This window comes from Poecilia latipinna, unplaced genomic scaffold (assembly GCF_001443285.1).
Source record: "Poecilia latipinna isolate Pla-1442-1.1 unplaced genomic scaffold, P_latipinna-1.0 Scaffold1668, whole genome shotgun sequence".
Classification (NCBI taxonomy): domain Eukaryota; kingdom Metazoa; phylum Chordata; class Actinopteri; order Cyprinodontiformes; family Poeciliidae; genus Poecilia; species Poecilia latipinna.
In genome coordinates this window covers 17554-34939 of record NW_015114284.1, presented here as the reverse complement: position 1 = coordinate 34939, position 17386 = coordinate 17554, and the positions used below count along the sequence as shown (strand labels likewise).

The following is a 17386-nucleotide window of genomic DNA, read 5'->3' as shown; positions in this document are numbered from 1 at the left end:
AAAAATTATTTTTTTTAAAGGAAAAAAAAAAATAAAAGTTTTTAACTTTTTCTTCAAACCTTTTAAAAAAAAAAAAAAAAAAAAAAAAAAACCTGCTTAGCGATTAAGACAGTAGTTTTTCCTGTACGATTTTACAGGATGAAACACAAACAGAGAGGTAGAGGGAGACATTTTCTCTTTGCTCAGTTTCTGCTCTGCCTCTTCAGCTCACCGCAGTTTTAGGTTTTCTTTTCATAGCACTCGGCTCTGACGACTGAGGAGGCGAGAAGGTTAATTTTGTGTCTGCTGATTTGGGTGATTGTTGTTCTCAGTTTACAGGTAAAGTCCAGCAGACTTTTTCTTAAAATGTCCTGGTATTTGAAAGAGATGCCTTGCACTGACTCCACAAAAATTACTGGGGACATTACTGGAAAATTGTACTGGCATTGCACTGTGTTTTTGTGACTGACTGTTTTAACTGTATGAGTTTTATTTATTTTGCTTAAATACAGGTTGGAGAAAATGTTGCAGTGACAACATCATGGACAAAGTCTATAACAAACTCCTTCCAAGGTGTGAAGTGGTTTGAAATTAAACGGAGCGCCGACGATCCGGCCAAATTCACAGTACCGTAATTCCTCCACACTTTTGCGCTACTGATAAATTCTGATAAATACTGATAAAACTTTTGCGAAACTGATAAATTCCAAGAGTTTCTGAAACGGGAGACGTTGCGCTTTCCAGCCAATATCTGGTTATTACAGAATTTAACCCCCACTGTAGCAGGGAGTGAAATTAATCTGAGGGCCGCTCTTTTAATTGTAATAATAACTATAATATTGAAAGTTCCAGTTGTTAAGGATAAATGGGCAAATATATATTTACTCGGGACATTTAAAGAGCTGCGTACAATTAAAATAAGCAAAAATATTCAGATGGAGATTTGAAACTTAGGACATGAAAGGTTTAAAAAACAAACTATGAATTAATGGAGAAGATTTTTTTTTTAACTAAAGGTTAAAAACAACTATTTAAGTTATAGAGGTTCAGATGTGGAATAATTAGTTGTGATCTGTTTTCTATGTATTTATTTTGAGCTTTTTCTGTGTTTATTAGTCTGTTCCCAGGTGAGTCTCTGTCTTCCCTGTTGATTGATCCCAGCTGTGTCTCGTTTCTTTGATTACCCTCCCAGTGTATTTAGTCCCATCCGTGTTGTGTGTACTAGCCAGTTTCTCTGTGCCGTTGTGTTCGTTGTGATCCCTGTTGTTCTGTTCTGTGGATATTTATCATTAAATCATCATCATCATCATCATCACAACCTGGGTCTCTGCGTCTCTCCTCACCACCTCATCCACACATCATGACATAATTGTTGTGAGGAGTTAAAACTGTTTTTCACTCATTAAATAAAAAAATGGATAAAAATAAGTTTACTAATAAATTTAGTAAATAAGTTTAGTAAATAAATTTACTAAACGAATACAATAAGGTATTATGGTTAGGTATTATGTTTTACAGGTTTGCCCACAGACTCAGCTGGAATTAACTCAAGATAAATAAACACAGAAAATATTCTGCTGTTTTGATTCTGATGACGCTGTGTGAATAAAAAAGCGAATAAGTTTGTGCTACTTTTTTGTGAAGCAAATTGAAATATTGTTTATCTATTTCTGTATTGGTTCGGTCTTTGTTGCTGCTGTTTTTGTTCTCAGCATTGTGTTGTTTTTTATTTTATTTTACTTTTTTTGTGTATGGAAGCATTAAAAATGGCCGACAATAAATATTCTTAATTGTGCTAAATTTCCATTTTCCTCCAATCTGTTTATCATCTTTGCTGCCGTCTCTTTCTGGCTCTGTTATCCATCAAGTCTGTTTCAGCAAGACTCCATCCAGAATCCAATTACTGCTTTTAAGATTATCATCATTTTAATGTGTTAATATTGAACATCAGTATTGGGATGTTGATTTAATGTGTGATACAATGTTGCAGAAAATGTCAGTCGATCAGAAGCACATGGCTCCAGGTAAAGTCCCCGTAGTTTTGAAGTTTTGCTGTTGTTTTTATCAAACCTTCAGGTTTTCCAGGTTCACACAACCTTCCAATGATTTTGATTTTAGTTTTTAAAAGTTTCTTTGTTCCTCTGAATGTTGCTTCTCTAAACCTGGTCACGCTATCAACGCCTCATTTTCTCCTGCTGTGGCTCTGGAGATACGGATCCCAGCCAAGGTGCAGCTCTTATAGTTTATAGGAGGGGTTTTCCTGATAAACCGAAGAGTTAGATAAAAAAAAAAAAAAAAAAAAAAAAAAAAACTGGTCATCATGCAACTGGAAGCATTCCTCTCTGTCAGAGAGAACTTCGTGAGATTTCACAACAGGGTGGTATAGTATTAAGTAAGCACTTTCTGCACATTTGAATTCCCTTTTTATAAAGCAGCTCATAAATATCGCATAAAGTGTGAAACAAAAGAGCCTTGTGAAATCAAAGCCTAAAAATTGTCAGGATCGTTAATTGTTTTGCATGCTCAACAGTGTTGACGTTGAAGGTAGCAGATTAAACTTCGATAAGGACTGCAACAGGAAATCTAATGCTAGAAGCTTGTTTTTTTTTTTTTTATCAGAGAAGCATCAGCCTTCCCTCTGTCATTAAGACTTGGTCAACACCCTTCCTACAACGGTCCCACAAGAGGAAGAGAAAAACTGTGACAGTTATTTGTTGCTTTCTTTTTGGCCGTTTTTGCTGGAAACCTGGACTTGGTCTTTGGTTGCTCTCGTTATCCAACATCTATTGGTTTTTCTTTCAGTCCGCAAACATCTCTGAACTGGTTTCTTCATCTTTGAACTTCTTAGATCAGAATTACAAATAAAAACAAAGACAGTAGGACACAGCAGTCAAGACGTCGTTTACGTCTTGCGTGTCTGAGAATAACAAAGATATTCCAAACAAATCCTACTCATCAAAAAATGCAAAGCGTGACAAACCACAAGGACAAGCAGCCAAACTTCCTCTCAGACGCTATGTTCGAAAAGACGGTCGGTTATTACCTTGTGTCGCCGCATCTTCTTCTGAACTCATCATCGGACGCTGAAGGAAGAGTCCAGAACCAGAGACATGTGCTGGCAACCGCATGCTCCAACTGCTTCAGCAACACACTCCTCCTCCGGCTGCACAGGAGCAAACACACACACGCGCACACACCCTTCCTCTCCTTCCTCTTTCTTGTGCACTTTTTTTTGCACAAAACAAAGAGACTTGTCCGTTGGCTGGTGAAGTCAGCAAATCCAGCATACTGATGTGGTTTGCCTGCGTAGCTGCAGGAAGAGGTGGCATCTGCTGCGAGAAGGCGCAGGGCTGACTCTTGGTTTCGGAGGCGAGAGATCATGAGGGGAAGGGGAAGCTTTACCCTTCAAGGTCTGGCGTGGTGCTTTTCTGCCGTTTGGTACGTCACCGACTGCCTAGCAACCGACCAAATAGCAAAGGCTGACACAGAATCAATTGCACGTGCGGTTAAGAATGAGCAAAGGCAGGCTGCTCGCTGCCCAGGCTGAACGTTTTTATTTTCTTCCTCCTGTAGTCTTCAAGCTCTCTTCAACAGGTGTCAAAGCAGCCTCACTCCCTGTGTCATGTGTGCATACAGCAGAGTAAATGTTTACTTTGGATGATTGAGTCGTTACAGAAATGCTAATCAGCTTCCCCTGCTTCAGTGCCACTTCCCCTTCTTTTTTTTAAAACAGTTTAGCAAAAACCAGAAAACAAATCAAACTGTTTAAGCATTCTGCTATTTTTCCAGCTGTAAGGTGACACAGAGGTAAACAAAGAGGGAAACTGAAAGGTTGTGGCAGGAACATGTGGGGCTTTTTTAAACGTACAACACCCGGGATACTTATTGTTTATGTCATCAAGTGCAAGTCGAGAACCATAAAAACTCAGAAAGACAAACATCCGATACTCTTAAAGGTAAGAGTCAGTGTGCCCTCTGCATTCTGCCTTTTAGCCACTAGATGTCACACTAGCCCAACGTGAAGTTGCTGCTCCGTTTCGTTCACATTCAATCCTGCTGCTTTACACTTGGAGGCCCAGCAGCTGATTGCTTCCACAATCAGCCTCGTAGGAGGTTTCCTTGCAGGCTTCAAAGCTCCCACTCCTCTTTCTTCCTGCCCTCCTGTCTGTCGCCCCTCTCAATGCCACCCCTGACCCCGGGCTCCACAAAGCGCTCGCTGTTATGAGCCTCTGCGGTTGAAAATAAAATGGTCACATCGCATGCACACGCCCAGAGATTGCTGTTAGCGGTAATGGATCGTTTTTAGCTCACTCAGTCGACATACCGTTGCAGGAGATATTCGTGTCTGAAGGATTAACAGTGGAGGGTGTGAATTTCTGCCTCTGGATTGCTGAAAAGACTAAACAGGCAGATCACGGTTACGGATGGCCATCAGTGCGACTGCTAGATGCTTGAAAAGCTGCACAGTTTTCTACAAACAATAAGCACAGGAGGCTTAATGTAAACACAGAGATTGAAAAACAACAAGAGTTTTTTTCATAAGAAGTTTTTGCGATAAGCTTCATTGACCAGAGAGCTTCCTTCCACATGGTTTCTCGGTCTATATGGCTTATTACAAACTGCTAATGAGAGTGTTTATGGTTTTCCTCTCAACAAATGTTGTTTTTTATTACCACTTTTTATTGAGCGCCTGAGTAAATTGAGTCCATTTATCCCTGATCTGGTCTGTTGTGTTCGCTGATCTTCCTGGTCAACTTATAAAATGATTAGAAATCTGAGATCCAAAGAGGTTTGTTGGCTATGTAAATAAAACTGTTTATATTTCCTCTGTGATCAGGTTCTACGGCCCGGTGGCAATCCAGAATAAAAGGTTGCACGATTCATTTGTAGAAAACTACAAATGAATGAATTCACATTTTCTTTCTCTGAATCTGCTGATTCAGCACTGTTTAGTGCTACGGTTTGTGAGGTAAACAGGCAGGAGTGTTCATCCGTACTGAGGAATGTGAGCATATTTGTTGTGTGTAAGAGACTTTGAGCAGATCTGCAGTCTAATGCCAGATTAGGGCAGAGAGCCCTCATTCAGAGGCAAACAATGGACCATTGCTCAAGTCATAATAAGCGCTTGGCCTGCGACACGGCACACAGGCCCAAGTCCTCAAACGAGTCAGGGCCACTTGGTGAGCCAGAGTGGAAAAAACTCCTCCGGGAGTGAAACCTTACAGTCGAGTTCAGAGGAGGCTTGACTAACCGGTACGGAGCTGGAAAAGGAACAATAAATAAAAGCAAAATGAAAAAAAAAAAGAAATCAAAAAGACACTAAATTAAACGAAACTTCAACATGACACACATTTAATTCAGCAGGTCAACATAATACTGCTTTATATAATAACACCAGATCTGACCACACTGAACTACGACGGAGCGACAGAGCCATGCTAAGAAAAAAATTTAATAAAATGACGAAAATAAAGTCACGACATCACGAGGATAAAGTCAAAATAATACGAGAATACAGTTGAAATATTTTGAGAATAAAGACACAAGAATAAAGTAACAAAATCTTGATTTTATTCTAAACAATAATACTGCCCTCCTTTATTGAAAATAGTCATGATTTGATAATATAGTCAACATTATGTCTTTATTCTCAAAAATATGACAATTTTCTTCTCAGTTATTTATTCTAGTATTATTTCAGCATTATTCTCATACAACTTTCTTCTCCTAAGTTATGATTTTATCTTGTTAATACTATGAGTTTGATCTTGTATTCTCGTAATTTTATTACTTTAAATTTGTTTTTGGTTTCTGAGCGCGGCCCTAACCTCCCGCCGTACTGATCAGTGTCACTACATTGATGATATAACGCACTGCTGGAGCTCAAACTTTCTAAAAATAAAGATTTTGTTACAAAAGCGCTAAACAGCCCATATCAACAGAGTGAATGAGAATCTCCATCTTATGGACAGCTCAGTGTCAGTGTGAGTGTCCGTGAGTCTCTTTGAGAGGCTCCTTGTCTCTGTCACGGCGGCCCCAACATGGATCTGCCACCCCTCTGCCCCGGGTGTGTGTGTGTGTGTGTGTGTGTGTGTGTGTGTGTGTGTGTGTGTGTGTGTGTGTGTGTGTGTGTGTGTGTTATAACAAACACAGATACATTCCTCTGTTCTCCAGTGCTGGATTAATCCACAAAGCCCAGGCCATACCTCAGGACTTACCTCTGGTCTGAGCTAATCTGCTGAGCTATTTGTTTTCCACTTCCACAATTAAACAAGTGATTGTTGTCCAAGTTCAGGGTTCCTCCAGAACCCGCCACGACCCGTTTTCACCCCTGACGGCGCCGAGTCATAGCTGGCTGTCGGATATCGTGGCAACTTTCCCGTTGCTGGACACTGACTTAGTGTCTCTGGGGACGGCCGTGTCCTGGGCCTCGTTGTCGCTGCGCGGGATGCTCTCGGGCCGCGAGCCGGACCCCTTGCCACCAATGGTCAGGCTCTTCTTGAAGCTCTCTGAGGTGAAGTAGTAAACCACGGGGTCCAGGCAGCAGTTGAGGCTGGCCAGACACAGGGTGATGGGGTACAGGGTCCGCGCGAACCGCTCCACGGCGCAGTTCGCCAGGGCCTGGGTCCGCACCAGGGCGTACAGGAAGAGCAGGAAGTTGTACGGGACGAAGCAAATGATGAAAATGGTGAGGTGGACCACGATCATCCGCAGGACTCGCTTCTTGCTGTCGCAGCCGTGGCCGGCGCTGACCGGGCGGCGCAGCGTCCGGAGAACCAGGGAGGAGCACACCAGGTTGGCCAGGAGGGGGAAGAGAAAACCCACAATCTGAGGAAGTAAAGGAGAGTTAAAGGACGAGCAGTGCTTTTCAAAATGACTCATACAGCTGGACCATATGAAAAACAAACATATCACAATATCATCACCTTGGTGAAATAATGGCCTGAACCATTTTTTGCCAAATTGATTTTTTTTTTTTCTTTTTGCCTAAATCATCTTTAGGCAAGAAAGAGGTCGTGATTTTTTTTGTTGCCAAAATTACTTTCAGCAAAAAATTACTTCATTATTATTTCATTTTTCTATTTTTTTTATTTTCATTATTTTAGGACAGTACACGGTTTTTCTATCAGTCGATATCAATAATTATTGATTCATTTTTTTGTTTTAAACATCCGAAATGACCTTTCCTTTCCTCTTTTATCCACAGTTTTCAAGCTACACTGTTATTTTGTAGGTTGGTTACCTAGCAACCTACTAGGTAAGTTAGTGAGCAACTAACTCACCAAAAAGTGAGTGAGTTAGTTTATGCCACCAACCTAGCTCTTTCCTCTGCCTACATCCCCCAGAATCCTGTGCGGTTCTGGATTGGAGTTCAGTGAAATTATTCAATATTTTATCAGACATATTATCTATTGATTTTGGTAATGTGTCTATTGTGACATATATTGCTGCTGTTGATACTCTTACATGTTTTCCACATGCTGTCATGTTAAATCAGGGGTCTTCAACCTGCGGCCCCAAAGCCACGAGTGGCTCATCGGAGCTCCCACAATGGCTTCCAAAAGCTTTGACTAGAGTTTTTAAGTAGATAAGATCACTAAAGCAAGTTTCCACAACTGAATTACACTAAAATTACAAATAATATTTATTTACTCATTTTTCTTGTCATTATATTGAAAACTAGATGCTTTTTTTATTCAATTTTCCACAAATATTAACATCCCATAGCAGAAAATGTAGCCATCCTCTTTTTGCAAAAAATTTCACCCTTTAAACCTTTACCTTAACACCTAAAAATAGCAATAAATCTGTGGTTCTTTGAAAATGACAACACATCACCTATTGTAGGTACTGTATTCCTCAAAAATGATCAATAGTACTTTTTTCAAAAGGTCATTTAACATTTGCGGATCTAAACAAACTTTATTTGGCTGGACTGAGGGCCTAAATGGCTCTTTGGATTGTAAAGGTTGAAGTAGTTTGTAATTTTGAAGTGGAATCATAATGATGCCTGGTTTTGATCCAATAACTTACAAATAAAATGTGAAAAGTGTTGCATATACTCAAACACAGCTCCCCTGAGGCAATACTTTACTGAACTACATTTTAATGCAGCTGAAAGTGTTGGGGGGGAATCTCTCCATCAACTTTGTACATCTAGAGGCTGAAGTTGTCAACACAGGTTTTACATGTTTATTTATTAAAAATCTTTAAAGTGAATGTGTATCACTTTCCTTCAGCTCAAAGTAGTGCACCATTTTGCTTTGGTCTATCGTCTTGAATCCCAATAAAATACAAAGCTTCGGGCTGCAACTTGACAAATGCGTGAAAGTATTTAAAGCAGAACCTCCTTACTGAACGCCGTTCCGGTAGCGAACGTGTTCATGTACATCTGGCTGAAGGTAGCTCAGCTCACCTCTATGAAGATGGTGATTTTGGAGAGGTAGGTCTTCCAGGTGTTCTTGGAAAATCCTTCAAAGCATGTGGTGGCTCTGTGTCTGCTGTTGATGGTGGAGAAGAAGGTCACTGATATTCCTCCGCCCACGATGGTGAGCCACACGGCGGCGCACACCAGCGCCGCGTTCCTCCTCGTGCGGATGGAGCGCGATCGAAACGGGTAGACTATCGCCAGGAAGCGGTCCACGCTGATGCAGGTGAGGAAGAGCATGCTGCCATAGATGTTGGTGATGAAGGCCGTCCCTGACACCTTGCAGAGCCCGTCTCCGAAGGGCCAGTTGCGGTTGACATTGTAGAAGACCTTGAACGGCAGAGTGAAGACGAAGACCAAGTCTGAAAACGCTAAGTTGGTCATGAACATTGTGGTCTCGTTGCGTATCTTCATCCGGAAGCAGAAGACGAAGAGGGCGGCGCAGTTGGTCATCAGGCCCGAAACGAAGACCACGCTGTAAACCGTGGAGTACAAGTTGTACTTGAAGGAGTCGTCAATCCCACAATCCTCCACTCCAGTTTCGTTAATCACAAGGCTGGCCATGATGACAGAAGAGACAAAGTCTTCAGTGTAAAAAAAAACTGAAAAAGATAGAAATAGATCTTCAGGAAAGGGGCGGAAATCCGGGTGTCAGCAGGGGACCGTCTGCTGAAGCCAACTCCAAGTCATCATGGACCCCCAGAGCCGGACTCAGTCAGGATGCACGGCTGCTCGGACCGCTGGTCCTCCTGCGGAGAGAAAAGGAAACGGCACTCAGGAACTTCCAGACTATAAAAGCCGTTCCCCAGAAAGCAAACCATGAATGTGCACAGAGATGAAAAACAGGGAACAAACTAAATATTAGAAAAAAGAACAATGCAGGGCTTCAGAACGCCGATCATCAGCACTGCAGAGTACCCTTTAACATTTACTTAACCTTGTGTTTTAAATGTTTAATTCAGTAAATCCATGCGGATTTTTAGCATCAATAATTCGACAACAGTATGTTTTTAATTTCTGGCTCCCACCATGCAAACATTCCTGATTCAAATTACGAGTTAATAAAAAAATATATAAAAAAAACACCAAGTATTTTTAGCCTAGTTTCTAGTGCAAATATCTTAGTACACTTGAAATTAAAACAAAACTAACTTTTCAGCAAGATACAGGAGATTGTTTTAAGTCAATAGTTCTTTGACTTAAAAAAGTATTAGTTCCACTGGCACATTATTTCACTTATGGAAAAAATGTCTTTGTATAATTAAAAAAATACCCCGGTGGAAATAGTACTTTTAAATCAGTATTATTCACTTAGAAGAGGCTGAAAAGTTATTTGTTAGTTTCGTCTTATTTCAAGTGTATTAAGATATTTGCACTAGACCAAAAACACCTGATAGCATTTTTTGCTGCAGTTATGTTTATGTTCGCAGGACATAAACATCAAGGGCTCACAGACCGCAGCATGAAAACCAGGATGGAAAAGGATCTGCTGTGATTCACAGACTTGTGGAATCACAGCCTTTGTCTTTTCAGCTGAGTGTTTGTGGCTGTGGCTTGACTGTTCTGTGGGTTACATAAATTGATGTGGCCAAGAGGAAGCTGTCTTTGACCTTCCTCCGCTTCCACGCGTTTAAAAATCAGCATTCAGGTGCACAGAAGAGTCTGTGAGCAGATTCCAGGTCCGTTTGGAGGGAACGGCTGTGCAAAATCCAGTTATTTTGTTTGTTTACTTACTGAAATATTTGAATTTGTAATTCAGGGGAAGTGGTGGACTGTAGGACTGTTTTGAGACTGTAGAGCTCCAAACATATCAAAGTAACTCTCATATTTGATGATGGAAAATCTGGATGTCCACTTGGCATCAACAGCTAAAGTAATGCATCCCACCCAAGTGGTAAACTTTATAATATCTATCGTATGCTGTGGAGCTGATTTCTCTCTGTCTGAGTCTTAAAATAAAATGTTTGACACACAAGGTTTGGGTTTGTTAGTCACACATCATGTGGAAACAGCTGTTTAATATCTGCTGAGGCTGGGAACAGGTGGATGAAATCAGATGACAACAACATCTGCTATTTGGTATATTTTTACTCAAACTCTGGACCGATGCAGAACTTTACCCCGAGTATGGACAAAAATGTAATGTACATAGATTTTTTTTTTCCCACAAAGGCCAACCAACCTCAAGTAGATACAAGTCTAAACTACTAAACTACTACTACAAGATTTCCTTTTATGGCCTGGAGTATAGGTAAGGTAAGATAAGGTAATCTTATATATATCTTGTATATAGCACATTTTCAGCAACAACGTAAATCAAAGTGCTTTACATGAATTAGAAGGAAATACAACAAAACAACAAACCAAAGTAAAGAGCAAAGGAAGAACAAAGGTAACACAAAAGTATTGAACTACATATTGGTTCCCCATGTTTAAGAATAAGCAGTCTAATTTATAAACTGGTAGGGGTTCCTCTGGGTTATTGTTCTGATAAAACTAAACGTTGCTTCTCCAATGTTTGATTCTGTAAGTCTAGCATACAGACTCAAACAGATTCAGGGCAGTAATTAGCCTAATCTGTACAAAAAAAATATAATTTTGCATTTAAGATAAAAAAAAATATCTTTGTGTAACATGTAAACTTTTCAAGTGGCGTAGTTTTAGCTTCACTCATTCAAATTCACTAGAGGAATGCTATGTTGTTGCATTTTAAGCAATAAAATGTTTAGTTAAGAACGGGAATGTATTTGTTTATTTACCTTTTGCATATTATAAGAAAAGGTTTAAGTTGTTAAATGAAAAGGTTTTTTTTATCCAATTAATCATCAGAATAATCAATAATATAATCGTTAGTGGCAGCCCCGGTCATTGTAGCAAGTTAAACTGGACTTATTGCGTTATAAAACAGAGGTAAGCAGGCTCTCCTGTAAAGACCCAGCTGGTTCAGCCTGATCTGCTTTAATGCGCCGCGTTAGCCTGAAGACCTCATCCTGTGCCAGATGCACCCTGACATCTAGACTGCATTTTCACACACCGCCCCCAAAAGTCTCCTGTCGACCCTCACAAAGGCCTCACTGTACCCATCTGCAGCAAACACACACATTTACATATGCAAAAGCCTCAACATGTGAGCACACAAGCAGGCAAACACTCACATGCGCCAGTCCTTAAACGGGTCTCTGTGTGCCGGGGGGGGGACTGAGCCGCCGGACCCCCGGGCGAGCCAACCGTGACTTTCTGCACGACTCTTTAGACGGGCTCCGTTTGTCTGAAGGTGAGAAGGACCTTCAGCTCAGGAGCCAAGCTATGCGAGTAGTGGATTACAAAACAAAAAAAAAAAGAAAAAAGAAAAGGGTCTTGCCGAGGGATTTCGGTCCTGAGAGAGTGAATGAGTGCACCTTATGCGGCGGGTTGCGGACAGCTGCACAGTTACGAGGGTTTACCCCCACGGCCGGACACAGCAGAGGCAGAAACAGGCCTCTGGGACCCGCTGATACGGAGAGATTAAGTTCGGGCCCAGCTCACATCCAGCTGTTCCTTTCTCTCACGAGCAAAGGACAGAAAAGGGGGACGGGGAGGTGAAGACCGGGGGAAAACAACTTAAAAAAAGTCTTGACATCTTGGGGTCACAGAGGATTCTGTTCAGGCTCGTGTCGCACCGAGAAATACCTCTGAGGGCTTCCTAACGGTTCATAGTGACGTTTTAATGAAGATGAAAAGGATTCACGAACAAATATGTGAAATGATGTGCGTATCAATGGCACCTGTTTGGTTTGAAAGGGATTATAATCTTAGCCTTTCTATGCAACCCCTCTCGATTATAATCTCCTTTAATTGAGACTGGGCTTTCTCCCATTGGCTCGGATTTCTCCAGTAGATTTCTGAGTAGACCAATGAGCAAGTAGGATAAGTTGTGAACAACGACGTTGATTTTCTGTGCGGTTTTAGAATTTGTTTTAGCAATGGCAGCGAAGGAAGTGAATAATGCTGTTCAGTTCGTGTTGTTCAGGCTTCCAAATATTGAATCAACATGAACAGCCATCTTGTTCGGATCGGCACTTCTCTCTTGGCAGTAGAGGACGGTTGTTTACTGCTAGCAATTTCTGGTTAGCTTCATAGTGTCAAACTTGAGCTTCACATACGTCACGGGCAAAGGTTAGCGATTAGGAAAATTTTCAAACTTTAACAGAGTCCATGCCTCCAGGAAGCAATCGTTTCTCAATAGCCGAGAGTCCAGACCCTCCAGACGAAGCGAAGCGTAGAACAAGGGGCTGGTTTTTACCAGGCTATTATATTCTGGATATCTGGCCCTTTTTTTAAGATAGAACTCACTATTTCAGGTCATTCTAAATATTAGCTTCTACCTACAGCTCTACAACCAATCTGTTGGTTATATGGAGATTTGTAATTTTGCTAAATTTAGTTGAAACTTAAAAGTTTACCCTCGTAATCTTTTCTACATTGAACATTGTAAAAGTTCACATAAACTCTTGCAACATTTCATTGTTTTAGAACAACAATACAAAAATGTTGAAGGGAAACAAAATTTAGTAAGGCCTAACTTTAGTGGAAAGGTTGGGCGAGTTGGGAAAGCAGCCATTGAGGTTTTTCTTCTCCGGTAGAAAGAGAAGTATGGAACAAGGAGAAAGTCATGTGCTTTGAGGATAGAAACTGTGGTCCAGTATACTTAATATGGCAGGTACATGCTAAATTACAAAACAATTATAAATAAAGCTGACAGTGTATATTCCTCAATGACATAATATTTACATTAATTTCGGTAAACTAAATTATATTTTAGTAGAATGAAAAACTTCTTCACAATGTGCTGGCAAAACAAACACTACTTTTAAGTCATTACAGTTTTAACAAATATTTATCATGCAAACTCATCCCTATTAACAAGTGTGACTTAGGAGGTTGTTAATACATTTATACACAGCAATCTGGTAAAATAAAAATAATTGTATGTGAAGTGAAGAAAATAAGCTTTCAGTAATTTGTGGTTTTCTGCAATTTGGTAAATTATGTATAATTTTTTTGAGTATATGTTGGCGCATTAGTTAAAAACTTTGGCGTACGGGGACATAATACCTTGACCAAAAGTAGGCCTACATGAAAAACTTTAACAAAAACGTCAATTATGTTCTTGCTGTTGTTGAAACAAGATTTATCCAAAGTCTTATCCTGAATATTGTTTTGGTTTGTTTGCTCTGTGTTAACTTTCCAACTAAAAGAGTTTTCTGTTTATAGACCGCTATGTTGGCAAGTAGCTAAGCCATATTTCATTCACCAAGGTGGGGGCCAGTTTCTTTCTGTGTTATGTTGCAGATGAATTTGAAGCATTTTTTCCCCCAGGAGTAGAGAAAAAATGTCACTGTCTACAGACAAAGTGGTGGACACTCACCGGCAGCTGAGCGGACGGTGACAGCTCACCTCCCGGTCACCGAGGGTTTCCAGCCTGGCGGCGGTGCAGCTGTCAAAGGTCCGGATCCCCGTTTATTTTTTTTTATTATTTTTTTCTCCACACTGGAACAAAACTCCCCAAAACAACTCGCTCGAAGTTTCCCCGCTCCGCTCCGAGGCTGAATGCTGGCTCCCCGGCGTGAAAAGAGCAGCTTATAAGCTTGTAACAAATCCCGCGGGTGTGAGTCCCTCCATTAATCCTGACGACTTGCTCCGTCCGTCCGGACCGCATCACAGCCCGCCGCCCCGAACTGCTGCGCGCGCGAGAGCCTGTGCGCGAGCGTACATGGACACAGACGGCTCGCTCGGCCACAGGAAGCGAGACAATATCACCTCGAGGAGGAGGGGAGTCGTTAACAGTGGAGAAAGAGAAAAGGACGAGGGCCTCCGATTAATCGTCTATCTGTGCTTGCACTTTCATTAGCTCTCAAAATATCAACATTAAACTTCCCATTAATGATCATCTCATATATGTAACATATATGTGTGTTAAACATATAATTCAGCATTTCTCACGTACAATCCACTGATGAAACCAAACTTGAGCTTTTGGGGTATGATTCCAAAACGCACCACGCATGGTGGTGGCAGCATCATTATGTGGGCAGTTTTTCTCTAGATGAAGCTTAAGTTTTTGTCAATATGAATTAAATTGTGAATATGTTTTACACCCAGTCAGTTTGGGCATAAAACCTCAATGTGTCCTCAGGAATGCTGGGAGTTTAGAGGGTTTTTACTTTTTGATATAAAGGTATACATCCAAGTCAACAAAAGAATAGATTCATGAAAGGAAAATAAAAGTTTTGGATAAGTTCCTGAGCTAAAATCTGACAGACAGTTTGAAGAGACGGCGCTTGGTATTTTCTAACTTTACAGATTAAAATTTTGCAGATCTATGAAATATGCAACGCTGGTTGCTCTCATTTGAAAACAAAACAGTTTGTTGTTTCTGTTGTGGTAAGGCTTGGGAGACACTATAAAAAATGTAATCTAATCTGTAGATTCATTACGCTTGAAAAAGTAATGCAGTGTTGTATCTAAAGGCTATCAATATGTGCGGTGAAACAGTTCCAGGTTAGAACTGATCAAATTAAACATTTTCTGTTACTGTCTTTGCATCCAGCTGCTCTGCATTAAAATTACTTTCATATTCCAAACTTTTACATTGTATGCTCAGAGGAGCTACCACAGACTTTTTTGTATGGAAGGCACTCTCACATCTAATTTGTAAGTTGGCAAAATTACTGTAACATTATGCATTTTTACATCTTTAATATGTCCATCAGGACAGAGGTTCTTTAGGCTGTACTAGAATAATTTGCATTAGCGCTGTACCAGCCTGAAAATATCATTAGATTTATTTAGAGACGTGATGTGTTTGTCTAGGTTATGACATAATCTCTGAAACTGACTCTCTTTAAAACGTCCCCACAGACCAAAAGGTTACAGACAAAGAAAACAGAATAAAGGCTTAAAATAAATTTACGTCTCCCAGCATTGCGCAGAACCGCAACAACAAAAGAAACTATTAGCTGGGTGCGTGATATCTCAGGATAACAATATCTTGCTTTTTCGGTTGATCAAAGTGATGCCACACCATTGTTACAACACAGTCATAATGTCTGAGGCCACCAAAAGAGTTATTTTTAACCAGGTGGCAGGGCGGTGTTGGACAGGTTCCCATTGTTTTCAGGATGGCATTGGGCTATGACCGTGTGTGTGTGTGTGTGTGTGTGTGTGTGTGTGTGTGTGTGTGTGCTCACGTTTGCTTGTAATACCTTGTGGGGACCATTTTCCTAACACTAAGTTGTGGGGACCTACTGCTCCTTGTGGAACCGAAACCCAGTCCCACAAGGGGAAGCGCTGTTTTTGGGTCAGGGGTCAGATTTAGGACTAAGGTGTGAATTGAGTTTTGGTTAGGGTTAGGATAAGGGTAAGGTTTAGGCTGTAGAAATGAACGGAAGTCAATGAAAAGTCCCCACAAAGATAGCCACGCAAACATGTGTGCGTGTGTGTGTGAGCAACATACAAATAGAGAGGCTCTTGACAGAGGGGAAGTGGTCTTTGTGGCCGTCTGGCAGGCTGACCACTTCACAATAGCAGCAGGGAGGACAGGACATCCTGCTCACTACTGAAGTCAGACGCACATTACTGGACACACACGGCCCAACACACACCAGCACAAGCCTTCAAGCCTCCTTAATTACTGGTGTTCAGGAACATGTGTTTGTGAATGCATGAGTCACACACTGTGATGAAAACAGATTAACATAATTCCTCCATAGGTTTAGGTTTTGCTGTGCTTGATGTGCGCTACACCTAAAACTATCGTTACACTGCTTCCTCTTCTGACGGGTATGTCAGTGCACTGAAAGATAGGAGCTGTGTGGGGCTTGAATGTAAGGCTTAAATGTAAAACATCACTCCCTGTTGCATCACTGCATGGTGTTTTGAATAGTTAGTGTTTATTGGGATGAATGGTGTGGAGCTGTGTTCCATTGCATCATGATGGGTTATGTTTCTTTTATTAAGGTCGCATTTTCTCATTCTTACAAGTTCTTATGTTGCTTTCAAGATATAAATGTTTATAAATGGGGATAAATGACATATATGGAGGCTGCTGTGCCGTGGCAATCCTATGGAGGTAATTATATAATTCTTTTTTATTTATTCTTCCCTTCTGGATCCTTAAAGAAACAATCAAAACAGAGCACTTACAGACTACATTGTTCCCTAAATATCAGCCTTTTTAAAAATAATTTTAGGAAAGTGACTGAGTTTTAAAGGGGCAGTATTGTGTTTTCTCGGCCATGTTTTTAAGCACAATCAAGTAACTATGTTACCTTTAGCTGTTGTAAAAGTGCTGTATATGTCAAATATTACTTAAAAGAAATTTTACTGTGTAATTGGACCTCTGTCTCTTTAAGAAGCCTCTGCTCTTTCTGAAACTCCGCCTACAGGAAGTCATCACAACATGGCACCTCTGTTAACCCTTTAACAACGTTTTTATCAGCGTCGCACTGAGAAGTAGCTTGCATAAAAAGCTCAGCTCAGGTGTTTGCTGATTGCTGCTGGCTAATCTGAAGGAGCTGAGTGGGGGAGGCCCGCTCTGTGAGGCAGAAACTTGGAAACTGCAGTTCTGAGGAGTAGCTGCACCTCAAAAGCGGAGCTAGGTCCAACCAGGCGTTTTGCACAGCTGAATGGTTGTCATGGAGATTAAAGGATTTCTCAAACATGAATGAAAGAGTCAAGGCAACCCTCCAGGTATGTTTTTGATGAAGGAATAACATTATAATATGATATAAAGCTAAACAAAAAGATGATTTTATGTAATACTGCCCCTTTAAATTGCCTATTTTTAATAAACGTTAACCTCAGACTGGTCACATGTGAACATTTCTTAACAGACCAATATGTGAAGGAAGGCACATAATAAATCAGAGTAACATATCCCAAGTAATGTTTCCAGACAAAAGGTCCCTATCTCCTCACTGAAGGGATTGCTTTTGGAGA

General features: G+C 40.7%; 2 protein-coding genes and 1 long non-coding RNA gene across 3 annotated transcripts in view; all 3 read right to left on the bottom strand.

Moving 5' to 3' along the window:
• The window catches only part of p2ry10 (P2Y receptor family member 10), a 13919-nt gene extending 10001 nt beyond the window's left edge, over nucleotides 1-3918 (bottom strand). The window contains exon 1 of the mRNA XM_015059919.1: nucleotides 3023-3918. The gene's annotated coding sequence lies outside the window, so the exon portion shown is untranslated. The remainder of the gene's footprint in view (nucleotides 1-3022) is intronic.
• LOC106964400 (uncharacterized) overlaps nucleotides 1-16824 on the bottom strand; it is a 27119-nt gene extending 10295 nt beyond the window's left edge. The window contains exon 1 of the long non-coding RNA XR_001428413.1: nucleotides 16786-16824. This is a non-coding gene — a long non-coding RNA (uncharacterized LOC106964400). The remainder of the gene's footprint in view (nucleotides 1-16785) is intronic.
• On the bottom strand, nucleotides 5315-14095 carry lpar4 (lysophosphatidic acid receptor 4). The gene is made up of 3 exons (XM_015059920.1): nucleotides 13815-14095; nucleotides 8396-9156; nucleotides 5315-6807 (listed from the first exon to the last, which is right to left on the bottom strand). Exons 2-3 carry the CDS (start codon nucleotides 8969-8971, stop codon nucleotides 6325-6327), a joined length of 1059 nt encoding a protein of 352 aa, XP_014915406.1. The 5' UTR covers nucleotides 8972-9156; nucleotides 13815-14095; the 3' UTR covers nucleotides 5315-6324.
• Nucleotides 16825-17386: the final 562 nt, after the last annotated feature.